This window comes from Lynx canadensis, chromosome C2 (genome assembly GCF_007474595.2).
Source record: "Lynx canadensis isolate LIC74 chromosome C2, mLynCan4.pri.v2, whole genome shotgun sequence".
Classification (NCBI taxonomy): Eukaryota; Metazoa; Chordata; class Mammalia; order Carnivora; family Felidae; genus Lynx; species Lynx canadensis.
In genome coordinates, this window is record NC_044311.2 from 130,066,513 (window position 1) to 130,079,755 (window position 13,243).

Below are 13,243 nucleotides of genomic sequence, written 5' to 3' on the forward strand. Positions count from 1 at the left end.
AGAGGAGGTAGCCTTTTATTTGATCTTGAAAAATAATTAGGAATTAATCAAGATAACAACAATATCAATTTTGAGTTTCATCTAATGCTTTAATGTGCAAAGACTTAGCCTGGTTCTTGGCAGAGTCAGATAGCTCCCTGTGAATTTTCATGGTTATTGTTATCTTTACTATGATTGTTGAGACTCTCATGGTAAGATTTAAAGATTATTTCTGATACCTTTGAGGGTTTGAAATTAAGAAAATGTTCATGGTTATGCAAGAAACCATAACAATGCTGTTCCTAATTATAAAGCTGAGAGAAAACCCTTTGTTTAAATTAAGCTAAGCTTGTGGAAGAGAGCAGATATTGTCTGTCAGTATAGTTGGCCACTTTGTCCTTCAGAAAGTTCTTTGGTCTGGAGTAGTGGCAGGACATGAGGTGTCATATATGAATTATTTCCCAAAACTTTTTTAATACTAAATTTATAACTATCATTCTTATTATCTCTGATTTAGTAATAATAATCATAACAATAGACGTGACACTTTGTGTTTACAAGGTGCTTTTGTGTTTTATCTTTCTGTTCCTCAAGGTTTCACATGAGAATTTTTTGAGGAATATCATGTTACAATGTTCAACCTCCGGTCTCCTGGTTCTCAGTATCAAAGGTTCACACCAGGCACTATTTATTCAGAGTATTCAGTGTTCGGTGTTGTTTGATGGAACATTACAGATTTGGAAGACCATTTTTGAATTAGCAAATCTTCTATTGTGGTTTTATTATTAAGAATAAAATGAGGGGCGCCTGGGTGGCGCAGTCGGTTGAGCGTCCGACTTCAGCCAGGTCACGATCTCGCGGTCCGGGAGTTCGAGCCCCGCGTCGGGCTCTGGGCTGATGGCTCAGAGCCTGGAGCCTGTTTCCGATTCTGTGTCTCCCTCTCTCTCTGCCCCTCCCCCGTTCATGCTCTGTCTCTCTGTCCCAAAAATGAATAAACGTTGAAAAAAAAAATTAAAAAAAAAAAAAAAGAATAAAATGAAACAAAAACCCATTTTCATTTGTGTATAAAATTAAAATAATAGTATAAAAATTAAAGGAAAAACTTACACCTCTGTGAAAATGGATCAACTCTTCTGTAGTTCCAGTTATACCAGCACATCGAGTCTATACCTGTCAATGCAGTATTTAGTTTCTGTTTTATATTTTGTGCCATTTTTTGCTGTTCTTCAGCCTTTTTCTCCTGTGTTTTTCATCCTCTTTCCCCTTATCTTGCCGAATACATAGCAAGTGTTCAAAATCTTTATCACTTGAGAATTGATTTAATATTATTCCAATTAAAGGTTATTCAAGAGCAATCACCTTTGTGTTCAAGATCAAGTTGGATCAGAATTACATTGTTTTGGATCAAAAGCCACTCCATGTCTTACATGCTCAAAAAAGAAGAATTAAAGTTAATCTTGGATCTTTAAAGTACCTGATAGAAATCAAAATGTTAATAGTTATATACATACACATAAGTTCATAGGTCAAAAAGTACGTTCAGTGTTTTGCATTATTGTACAGCACACAGCAGTCAAAATAAATTCTTTAAAATCAATGTTTGGATAGAGTCCATGGGGTAGATTGAAAGGTAAGTCTCTAGTTCAAATACTGTGGGTCCTTTCTAAGAAAAGAAGGGTTATTTAAAAGGATATTTTATGCAGCAGACTGTCATATATTCAGGAATCATTTTGAGACATAAAATCATCAAAAAATAAACTTAGGAACAGTGAGTATGTGGAAGACACAGATGTGCCACCTAGATCCCCCTTCTAGGAAGGGCTTGCCTCCCAGCTGTGGGAATACATATAGCAAGCCAGCTCATTCAGGGTTGGCCTGGCTAAGGCCCCACTCCTGAAGGTCAGGCCAATTTGGCCTAACACAGAACAACTCTGATGGATAATACTCCTCTATGTCTCTCTGGGGGGTTGGTCAAAACCTTGTGGGATCTGTATAACAGTGTGACTTTTCCATCTACCCAATCCTCCTACCCTGTTTTCTTCCACAAGCACTGATCCCAAGTGAGCAACCTGTACTTCAGGCTTAGTGTTATGGGCCAAACCTCCCGCCCCCAAATAGATATTTGGAAGTCCTAATCCCCAGAATGTGACTGTATTTGGAGAGAGGGTCTTTAAAGAGGCAATTAAATTAAAATAAGGTCAGTAGGGTGGGCCCTATTCCAATATGACTGATGTTCTTACAAGAAGAAATTAAGACACACATACTCACACGGAGAGAAGGCCATGTGAAAACTCAAGAAGGGAATCATCTACAAGCTAGAGATTTAGGCCTCAGGAGAAATCTTGCTGACAGCTTGTCAGACTTTTAGCCTCCAGAATTGTGAGAAAAGAAATTTCTGTTGTTTAAGCAACTTAGTCTGTGGTACCTTATAATGGCTGCTGGAGCTAATACACTCAGCCTCTACTTCCAGAAAACTCCACCAAAGACAGATAACTTTGAGAGGAACTACAGAGAAAGTAAATAAAAAAAGCACAAAAGTAACTCATTTGAAAGGGCCTATAATAAACATATATAAAATTAAAATGCAAATAGGATATATTTATATTTAAGAAATAACCTAGTTCTGTAAAAATTCAGTTTAAAGTTAAAAGAAAACAAAACCATGGACTAAATATGTTTATGTTCCTTTAATGTGGTACATGCAGTGTTTTTTCTTTTCCCTTGTTAGGAGTGTTTTCTTTTATTTCTTTCCTTTTTAGGGTTCCGTGGCTTATGTTGCCCAGCAGGCCTGGATTCAGAATTGCATTTTACAAGAAAACATTCTCTTTGGCTCCACCATGCAGAAGCAATTTTATGAGCAAGTATTGGAAGCCTGTGCTCTCCTTCCTGATTTGGAGCAGTTACCAAATGGAGATCAAACTGAGATTGGAGAAAGAGTAAGGAAAATATAATTCATCACATGCAGGAATAGAATTCCATTCAGCCATGCTAATAACATATTTATAGTCTTTTTTCTGAAGTCTTAAAGAGCTCTATACAACTATAATTTTTAAAAATCATTACAGAATTTCTATGAAAGAGATGGCAATATTAAGGACAAATAATTATCTATAATTGACTATTTGGAAAACAGATTTAAAATCAGCAGGGAATGCTGTCGTTAGTGTCCACATGGGGGAACGAAAGCCTACCAACTGGATCATCAACACTTTGTTTTTAGCTGCTCCCATAATGCTGTTCACTGTCTAATGAGTGAATGATGTTTTGTGTTCTTCCTGTATCTCTTGTGCGCAAAGTCAAGCCTAGGACAGTAGCAACAGAGCACCAGTCTCCAGCGGTGGCACCGAGGCCAGGTTCTAAAAAGACTCAGACAATGCTGTCGTTAACGTGCCTTCTCCATGTTTGCTCATTCTTGCTTAAGAGGATATTGCTTCCCATATTCTTTGTTCTATTTTATTTTCATTGCGTTAATGAATAGTCATTACTCTGCCCAGTGTTTTGGAGTTTAAACAAAACAAAACAAGAGAGCATGAGCCAAAGTATGAACCCTGAGAGATTATCTCTGACCCGTGACTAAACTCTCCATTAATTAAACATGAATGCAAAAGCAGCCTCTGCCTGTGATTCATGTGTGCTGTGAAGATGGGTAAATGATCTTTACCAAGTGCTTTGAATTTCTGAAAAGAGAGTCAGCATAGTGTTGTTAGGCGTTTGTACCCCTGGCCCCAAGTTGTTTAATAGTGCTGTTATATAAATTGATAAATAAAATAACTAGAGAGCAAAAAGATAGAAAGTAGAAATATTTAAGATCTAGAATGAGGCAAAATTTACCTTTCAACGAGACTTATTTTGGCTTTGTTCATAGCCTGTTACTTTGCAGATGTATTTTCTCAAGTTATTAAATAGATTTCATTTTTTTTCCACCACATCTGTGTTGTCGTTTTTTTTTTTTTGTTTTTTGTTTTTTGTTTTTGGTGTCTTTGCTATCCCTTGGCAAAACGACACCATAGCTAAAATGATGCAGAAAAGTGACTTCTTCAAACTTGTTAATACATACTGAATATTATGCTGATAAAGCCAAACTCTAACAATATGAAATGTTGACGGTATGTAAGTAAAAAGAATTTAAAGAGGAAGAAAATGCAAAATGTGAAGTATATATTAAATATAGGCATAAATGTCATCACCATATATAACTTACACTTTTTGTAATTAGATGTCTCCCAATCTGATGATATGCTTTAAAATAAACATGTAATTGACTATTTCAAAAGGAAATCTGTTTACAGCTGTTTATGAGACAACTAAGATAATGGATATAGAATTTTATTCATTTTTGTTCATCTTTTCCTTTGACATTCTTCAATTGACCACAAATATTTTTAAATCTATTATATGCCTTTTTTCTGCTATGGGGTACATAATGGTGAGCAAGGGAACTGTCCCCCTACCTTCAAGAGATTTGCAATCCAGTGTATCTCTGCCAATGATATTATCAGTTGTCCTTATTAATATTTATTAATCACCTAGTGTCAGACACAATCTATGTGCTGGGAGTGTAAGGATAAACTAGATCATAGGCTTGTGAGGGAGACTGATGTGGGTATTGCCATTTCTGGCAATGGGATGAGTAAACTGAGCATCGCAAGACAAGAATGGAAGGAACGAATCACTTTACTTGGAACAGTGGGTGGAAGATTGCTTTGGAAAAAGACTTCTTAGAGTAACTAGATTTTGAATTAAAAGGGAGGATATGGGCTGTAAGTAGAATGAACAGCTTGGGCCAGTCTGGCTGGCAGGCCACCTTCAGGTGAGGACAGTATCAGGAGAATGGTTGAAAGATGAGTCAACACCAGAACGTAATTATTGTAGATTTATACTAAGGAATTTTTTGTTGCTCCTGGATGATGGCAAATGAGATGTGGGCATCCCAGGTTTTTAAACAAAGTGATGACATAATCACAGGATATGCAATGACAAGGCAGAGGATGAATTAGAAGAGTGATTGGGGATAATAGCTAATGTTGATTGTGTCTGTACTTGGTGTTGGATTTGTTGTAAACTTGTAAGTTTTTTAAATTTTTTACAAATATCTTTTGTTTTTTTGTAATTTATTTATTGTAAATATCTTATTAAATGCTCATGACAAACCCATGAGTTGGGGGCTGTTATAATCACACACACACACACACACACTCACACACACATATTATATTATTTTATATATATTTTTGCATGCCTTTCCCCCCTGCTAAACTGTGACCTCCTCATGACAGAGGCTCAGTTTCATTATCTTTGAATCCCAAGTGTTATCTAGCACCCAGAATATGATTATACAAAGGAGGTATTTGTTGAGTAGGCACAAGATGAGAAAGGCAAAAAAGCAATGGCATTTTACAATTAGAGGTAACTGGCTAAGTTCTGTGCTGCAAGGAAAGCTTTTAAGCCAGATCTGTAAACACTAAATATAAAATAAATCAAGTAAATTGGGCCTGGCCCCATAATTCTCTATACAGGGCTGTACATGTCGACTTTAATTCTCACATGGAATGATGGATATTCCTTATTTCTTGCTTCTTAGAGTTGTACTTTTGCCAACAAGACTTGTAGTAATCTTTCTACAGAATAAAATAGGACATGATGATTACTACTTTAGTAATTTAGCTATTATTCTCAATTTTCTGTGTGTCAATTTAAAAATGATCACTGGTGTCAGTATATGGTTAGCAGCCAAAAATCTTATTTAATATATCAGAGGCATGACTTTTCAGAGTTAGGGGATTGGAAATTCTTTTCTCCTTAATTGTTAGTATCTACTTTTGAGAGTAAGCAATTAAGAGAAAGCAGATATGTCTGTTAATTTGCACAAGTTAGTAGCACTTGGAAATAGCGGATGGGGGCTAGGCCTTTTGTATTTTGGAATAAAGAAAGGTTTGAGGGTTAATCTTGAATTGTCATCTGTCCATGCTGCAGAAGAGAAATTGGATGTCACTCTATGTGTTTTGAGATTTACCCATTTTTGGTCATGGTTTTTCTCCTGCTCCATTTTCAGGGTGTGAATATAAGTGGGGGCCAGAAGCATCGAGTGAGTCTGGCCAGAGCTGTGTATAGCAGGGCTGACATCTACCTCCTGGATGATCCCTTTTCTGCAGTTGATGTCCATATTGGAAAGCAACTTTTTGAAAAAGTGATTGGGTCCTCGGGTATTTTGAAAAACAAGGTAGCCATAGTGTCATTTATGCTTTGAGAGGATAAAGGGAAGATAATCTGCATCACAGTGTGCCTAAAATTCCAGTATTTTGTTCATTTGTTGAAGCAAAGTAGTGAAATTTTACGTGAAAGGGGGGTATTACATTAATCTTTTTACAGACAAATTTTCATGAATATTTTTTAAAGTTTTATTTACAAGTTTACTGTGACAACAATTTATGTGATTGTTACTTTATAGACTGATACCACACTCTAAAGGGAATTTGTATGTCAAAATGAGTTGTTTTTAGTTTATTTGATTTTTTTGAAAAATGGTATTTTCATACATAGCAATTTCATAGAAAGTATTATTTTACTGACTATTAATTTGTTACTTAAAATTATGGTATTATTAATAAAGTAATAACAATTCAGTTCTCTTGTGAAAGGGCCAAGAAGGGTATTAATATTTACTGAGTGCATTCCATGTCTGACACTAAATTAGTTCATTTAGTTCTTAAACCAAGTCTCTGAATAGGTATTAACATTATTCCTGTTTTACCTCTGAAGGAACTTGTAGTTCAAAATAGTTTGATATAGGTTGCTTAGCTTAAGAAGAGCAGAGATTTTAATAACATTTAGAATTGTTGAATTATTATGTTATGCACCAGAAACTAACATAATATTGTGTGTCAACTGTACTTTATTCTTTTTTAATTTTTTAAAAATTGTAAATGTTTATTTGAGAGAGAGAGAGAGAGAGAGAGGGAGAGAGAGAGAGATGGAGTGCGAGCTAGGGAAGGGACAGAGAAAGGTGGGGGACAGAGGATCTGAAGGGGGGCTCTGTACTGACACCAGAGAGGCTGATGCGGGGCTCACATACACAAACCTTGAGATCATGACCTGAGCCAAAGGCGATGCTTAACAAACTGAGCCACCCAGGTGCCCTCAACTGTACTTTAATTAAAAAAAAAAAAAAAAAAAAAGAACAGATTTTAAAAAGTCTGTCTGACCACAAAGCCATACTCATTCCTTCATAATATGCATTTATGGATTTGTTAATATAAGCACTCTTGAAACATTAAATAAATGTGTAAAATGGTAAAGTATATATCTAAGTAAATAATAGATAAATACCTTACTTATCAAAATGAACCCAAGATAAAAACTTATGGTTCAATCCTATGTGTGTGTGTACAGTAATATGGAAAGATTTAAAAATGAATAATATGAATTATGACTGTAATCAAACACTTTATTGTAATCCTATAGGGCCTTTAAAAAACTAAGCCATGGATGACAGATATGAAATTTTTAAATTTGTTACGAAATTGATTCATTTTTAATGAATGAAGAATCCCCGAACCAATGGGTTAAAAACGTTTGCAGTCCAGGGCGCCTGGGTGGCTCAGTTGGTTAAGCGTCCGACTTTGGCTCAGGTCATGATCTTAGGGTTTGTGGGTTTGAGCCCCGTGTTGGGCTTTGTGCTGACAGCTCAGAACCTGGAACCTGGTTCGGATTCTGTGTCTCCCTCTCTCCCTGGCCCTCTCCCCCTCGTTTTCTGTCTGTCTCTCTCTTTCTCAAAAATAAATAAACATTTTGCAATCCTTTTTTTGGCCTAGCAGCATATAATCATTCATTGTGAAATATATAAATGCTGCCTTAAACTGATACCAACCAACAATTACACTCTTAAATAGTAAAAAAAAAAAAGAAAAAAAGAAAAAGAAAGTAAGAAAGACTACAGCTTTCCTTAAAATAGATTATTTTTGGGGTGCCTGGGTGGCTCAGTCGGTCAAGCGTCTGACTTTGGCTCAGGTCATGATCTCACGGTCCGTGAGTTCGAGCCCCGCGTCGGGCTCTGTGCTGACAGCGCAGAGCCTGGAGCCTGCTTCAGATTCTGTGTCTCCTGTCTCTGACCCTCCCCCGTTCATGCTGTCTCTCTCTGTCTCAAAAATAAATAAACGTTAAAAAAATAAAAAAAATAAAATAGATTATTTTTGCCATTTTTTACTATAATGCAAGAAATAAAACACTCTGTTTTTCAGACTCGTGTTTTAGTGACACACAACCTCACACTGCTACCACAGATGGATTTGATTGTTGTAATGGAGAGTGGCAGAGTTGCACAAATGGGAACATACCAGGAGCTGCTGTCTAAAACCAGAAACCTCACACATTTGCTTCAGGCCTTCAGTGAACAAGAAAAAGGTGAGACACAATGAAAAATAAGCCTAAGGTGTAGCGTGCCTACCCATTCTGAAAGTCCATTAATTGTGTGATTTCTTACAATGCATTTTTCTTTATTCATCCTGCTTAAGTCAGGAATTGGGCACCTTCCTTTCTCTAGAAAGGAAACAAATACATTGGAACACATCAGCTAAAAATTAACCTCATTTATGATTTTTAAGCAAAATGTCATGCCCCAAGATCTGTTTGTTCATCTATGAAATGAGAGATTAGATGATTTATAAGCTCTACTGCAGGTCTAGAATATAATGGGTCTAAACATTCTACTTTCTTTTAAATTAAGAACAGGGAGCATAAATCTATGTCAAGTAAATAATAAATATTTTAAATGTTGCATGTTGAGGGAGAGAAAAAAAAGAAGGGAAATGATATTTGTCTAACTTTTATTATGAATTAACAATTGAGTTTACTAGTTTTTCTTATTATACTCCTAGCATTTTAACTTAAGATTCATAAATGTTTATGTAAATGAAGTGGTTTGATCCTTACCTAATTAAGGCACAGGGATGTTTGAAATCAAGCATCCGAGGGGTCCATTATTTCCCATCTCTGAAAGTTTAATGCACATCATCTTTTTCTAGCTAGATGGTTTCTTATGCAGACCACTATGATCATTGTCCTGTAACTTCCCAGAATACTACTGAAAAATTACTATAAAATCAGTTAACTATTTCATAATTTTGGGGTAACAGAAGAAATATTGAGCTATGCTTTGTATTTTCTATATGAACTGGGTAGCCACTAATTCACTTTACATTGTGCCTAATTATAAACGTCATAATAATGTGTAACCAGTTTATAACAAGATCAGTGCAATTTATTATTTGAATGTTGTGAAATTAAAAAACAAAGCAATTTTGCTGATGTGTTTCCTTTTTGGACTGCAGCAAATACCAATTAGTTATGCACCACTGTTTTTCTATACCTCGTCTTTATTCTTTCTCAAATTCAAATATTCTATTTGCAGGTGCATTCTGAAATATCTGATGCATCATCAGATGGCTGTGGTCATTCTTAATAAAAGAAGTACCTCCTATTCTCTTAATGGCTAGCGATTTTGGAAATGATCTCTTACTTACTTGGTCAGGCTCAGTAATAGTTTATATTTAGTATAAGTATAGGAAAGAGATGTCTGTGAATGTCTCCAGGACTAGAATGAGAATGTGGTCTGTCATTTTTTTTTTCTTTTCCCAGCACTTAGGTAGTCTCATGCAAGGGAGATTACAGGTACTCAGTAGCTGTTAAGCAGGTGAATCTGCCGGAAGTATGTCTCCTCAGGAATTAATGGGATGATTTAGAATGCTATGAACCAGTGTATTTTTCATGTGGCCATTTATTTTAAAGGCCACATGAAATATAAGTTATATTATTTTGGAAAATAGAGCTCTAAAAGCAGACAATAACTTCAATGTTCCATATTTAATTCACCATAAAATATGAACAGTGTGTCTTTTGAAAGTTGTGGAATTTGCTCTTGTTTAAAACTCCATTTTTGGAAACAAAAATCATGCCCTTTCTGTATTTCTATATACCTTCTTATGTATATGAATCCTCTATGGTAACAAGTGAAAACAGTATTATTCTTGAAGCAGGGCTGACATTAATAGATGTCACTGCCTTACCACCAGAAATATGCCAGAGTTAGAAAAATGTAAATTGAACTTTTTTTTCTTAATGACTGCAGTGTTGTCTTCTCTGTTAGAATTCAGGAAGGTGATGAATAGAGTTATTTTTTGCATTAGAAATATAATACATTTTTAAATGAATATTTCTAGGACTTTGATTTTTTGGATGCTGAATAAAAATGTAAAATGAAGGCTTTTTGAAAGCAGTCATCAAATTACTTTACCCATGATGATACTAGATGTTAGATAGATATTTGTAAAAGGTCAGCTATGTATAGTGCAATTCCCTTAGGGGCCACACAGAGCAAGGCAAAAGTAGTTTTTGGTGACATAAAACACCCCACTAAACAATAGCTTCAAACCAGGTTACATTCAGTGTCAAGTTCTTGCAGTGCTGCCCTTAGACATGGGCCAATGTGACCCAATACTATGCTCCATGCTTTAGAGAGTCCCTGTTTCAGACTTTCCTAGCTGGTTCTCTGACCAAGAGCCCAAGGGATTATTGTGCCCATGAAGGGTCCCCTTCTGATATTCTACCTTTTTTATTGTTTGTATTTTTAAACAATTTTTTTTAAATTTTATTTATTTATTTTTGAGAGACAGAGAGAGTGTGCAGGGGAGGGGAAGAGGGAGAGAGGAAGAAAGAAAATCCCAATCAGGCTCTACACCACCAACATGGAGCCTGATGCGGGGCTCAAACCCATGAACCATGAGATCATGACCCAAGCTGAAATCAAGAGTTGGATGCTCAAATGACTGAACCAGCCAGGTTCAGAAGATGAACCAACCTCATCTTCTACTTTTTTTTCTACTGTTCTGGGTATTTGGGGTTCCAGAATTCTCTGTCGAGATGACATAAACTTGCTCCTCAGTTCTGCCCTCCCAAAGGCAGGCTGATCTACTGGCATTTGCCACTCTTTGGCTTGAGGAATTTTTTTTCTTTCTTGGAAGGGTTAGGGTGAGTACAGCCTAGACATGTAGCCTGAAGTGTCTGTCCACAGACATGGTTCAGGATGGGGCCAGGGTAGGAGAGAAGGGGACAGGAACCTTGACTGAGGCCATGTCACCCATAACTTCCATGTTTTCCAGAGGAACTTTTAGGGTTCCAAATACTCTCACATGGACCTTGCCTTGAATATGGTTGGGGAGGTGGATTGCTAAGGATAAGCAATAGAACATATTTGTGAGTCTGTTAGTTCAATCTGTAACTATTAAATAATTAGCAATATGGCATGTGGGGCCTTCATTTATACTCTTGCCCTGGTTCCCACCAATGTGAGATGCAGGCTTGTCCCTGTGGGGCATTTCTTTTTTTAATTTGCATAAGTAGTAGGGAAAACCCAAACTATATCTGAGAGCATTTTTGTTGGGATTTAGAGGAAAAAGATTGTCTGGACAGGTAGTAAAATTTAAGAAGTATGCTCCTTAGTTTGAAAATACCCTGTGATCTGTCATTTATTTAACTTATCTTCTTTGATCTTGAGTCTGTTCAAGAATTCTTTTAAAAAGAACACAGTCCTTCCATTTTAAAATTTGTGTTAACTTATGTGACACCAGAGTGGGAGTAAATCTCAGCACAACCTGGTGGAAACAACACTGGGCCAATTTTAGGTGCCCCAAGCACCTAACTAGGTGAATCTTCATAAATATGACTTAACTCTTCTGGTTCTTCCCATTTATAAAACATGGGACTTGAACTAGATCCACTCTTCCTGGTGGCTGATGTGGAATTGAACAATGCAGGCTTTTGTCACTCCTTTGCCCTCAAAACTGCTTATGACTCAGCTGCTTTTTCTCCTTTTCTTATCATCCTCGATCTTGCTATTGGGGTTGAGAACAGATAACTTAAAAAAAGTAGTTTTACAGTATGATCTGGGTTTGGATACATCAGACCTTTAAGAATCCACCCAGCTCTGAAAAGTCTATAAATCTCACCTTTTGGAAATATTATATTAGAGAATCAATCAGAGGTAAAAAGAAGGGTCAATGAAGAAAGATATGAGGACTAATGATAAATTTACATGGAATCTCATGTCTCAGAGAGATAGGTGATGTAAGTCAGATTCTTCCATTAAGGGCTATTTGATGTTTATTTCTAGAAATAAGAAAACATAGAATTCATATAAGAGATTGTAGAAATTCCCAACTTCAGTTTCTATCTTTTAAAAATGAGAAGTCTGAAATTCAAGGAGTTTAGGTATCATACTGTAAAAAAAGACAAAACCCAGCCAAGTTCCGAGATGTTTCCCTTCAGATTCAGGTTCAGATAACTCGAACCTCTCAGTGTTGTAGTTCTAGATGCGACACTTGTTTCTGTGACTTGCTTAACTTCTCTGTGCCTCAGTCTTTTTATCCCCAAGATAAAGGGATAATTATACTGTCTTCCTCATAGGGATACTCTTGAGAATTAAGGGAAAAATTTATATATATATATATATATATATATATATATATATATATATGATTTGGAATAGTGCCTGCCACATAGGAAGTTAGTATTAGTGATATTAGTAAGAAGATAACAGAGATTTGGGGGACTTACCATTGTGTTTCATCGATAATCTTCACAATAATCACAATTTTCTGTAAGACTTCATTAAATTACATTTTTCCTTTAAAGACTAGAGTCATATTCCTCTTGGGCAAATAACTAGCCCTTCTGTGGAAGATCCAAAACAAGTTAGAACTCTGATGTCCAAAAAATAATTTCTGTGGACTTATTCATTATGAAATCTCAGTTTTTATGAAGATATTACAAGATATTTCAGGCAAAGGGGAAATTATGGGGCAAATGAAAGGACTCCCTATATTCCTGTGGATCCAGAACACAAAAATTTCTTCAACTGGTATAATCTTTCACCAAATTTCTCACTATTTAATGCATTGTTTGCTTATATGTATATAAAAGCACTCACCATCTTCCTCTCCAGCTCATGCTTTAAAGCGAGTCAGTGTAATCAACTCCAGAACTATACTGAAAGACCAAATCTTGGAGCAAAATGATAGGTGAGTATTAGGATGATACCAAGCTCACTGGGATTATGGACTAATTACAATTTTTTAAACATTTAAAATGCATCCTTTATAAAGGATCTACACATTATAATGGCTACAAAAGTACTTAGTGGTTTCCAAATTTTGAACTATAGGTTAGATGGATGTGTCTCAGTTTTTAAGTGAGATGGATGTGACTTAGTTTG

At 35.9% G+C, this 13,243-nt stretch overlaps 1 protein-coding gene across 4 annotated transcripts in view; it reads left to right on the forward strand.

Annotated features, from left to right (window-relative positions):
* The window catches only part of LOC115523851 (multidrug resistance-associated protein 1-like), an 89,064-nt gene that overhangs the window by 41,605 nt on the left and 34,216 nt on the right, over window positions 1-13,243 (forward strand). For all 4 annotated transcript variants that reach the window (XM_030330117.1, XM_030330111.1, XM_030330118.1 and 1 more), the window contains 4 exons: window positions 2,739-2,915; window positions 6,032-6,199; window positions 8,217-8,379; window positions 12,974-13,049. In XM_030330117.1, the coding sequence (XP_030185977.1) occupies window positions 2,739-2,915; window positions 6,032-6,199; window positions 8,217-8,379; window positions 12,974-13,049 (584 nt within the window). The remainder of the gene's footprint in view (window positions 1-2,738; window positions 2,916-6,031; window positions 6,200-8,216; window positions 8,380-12,973; window positions 13,050-13,243) is intronic.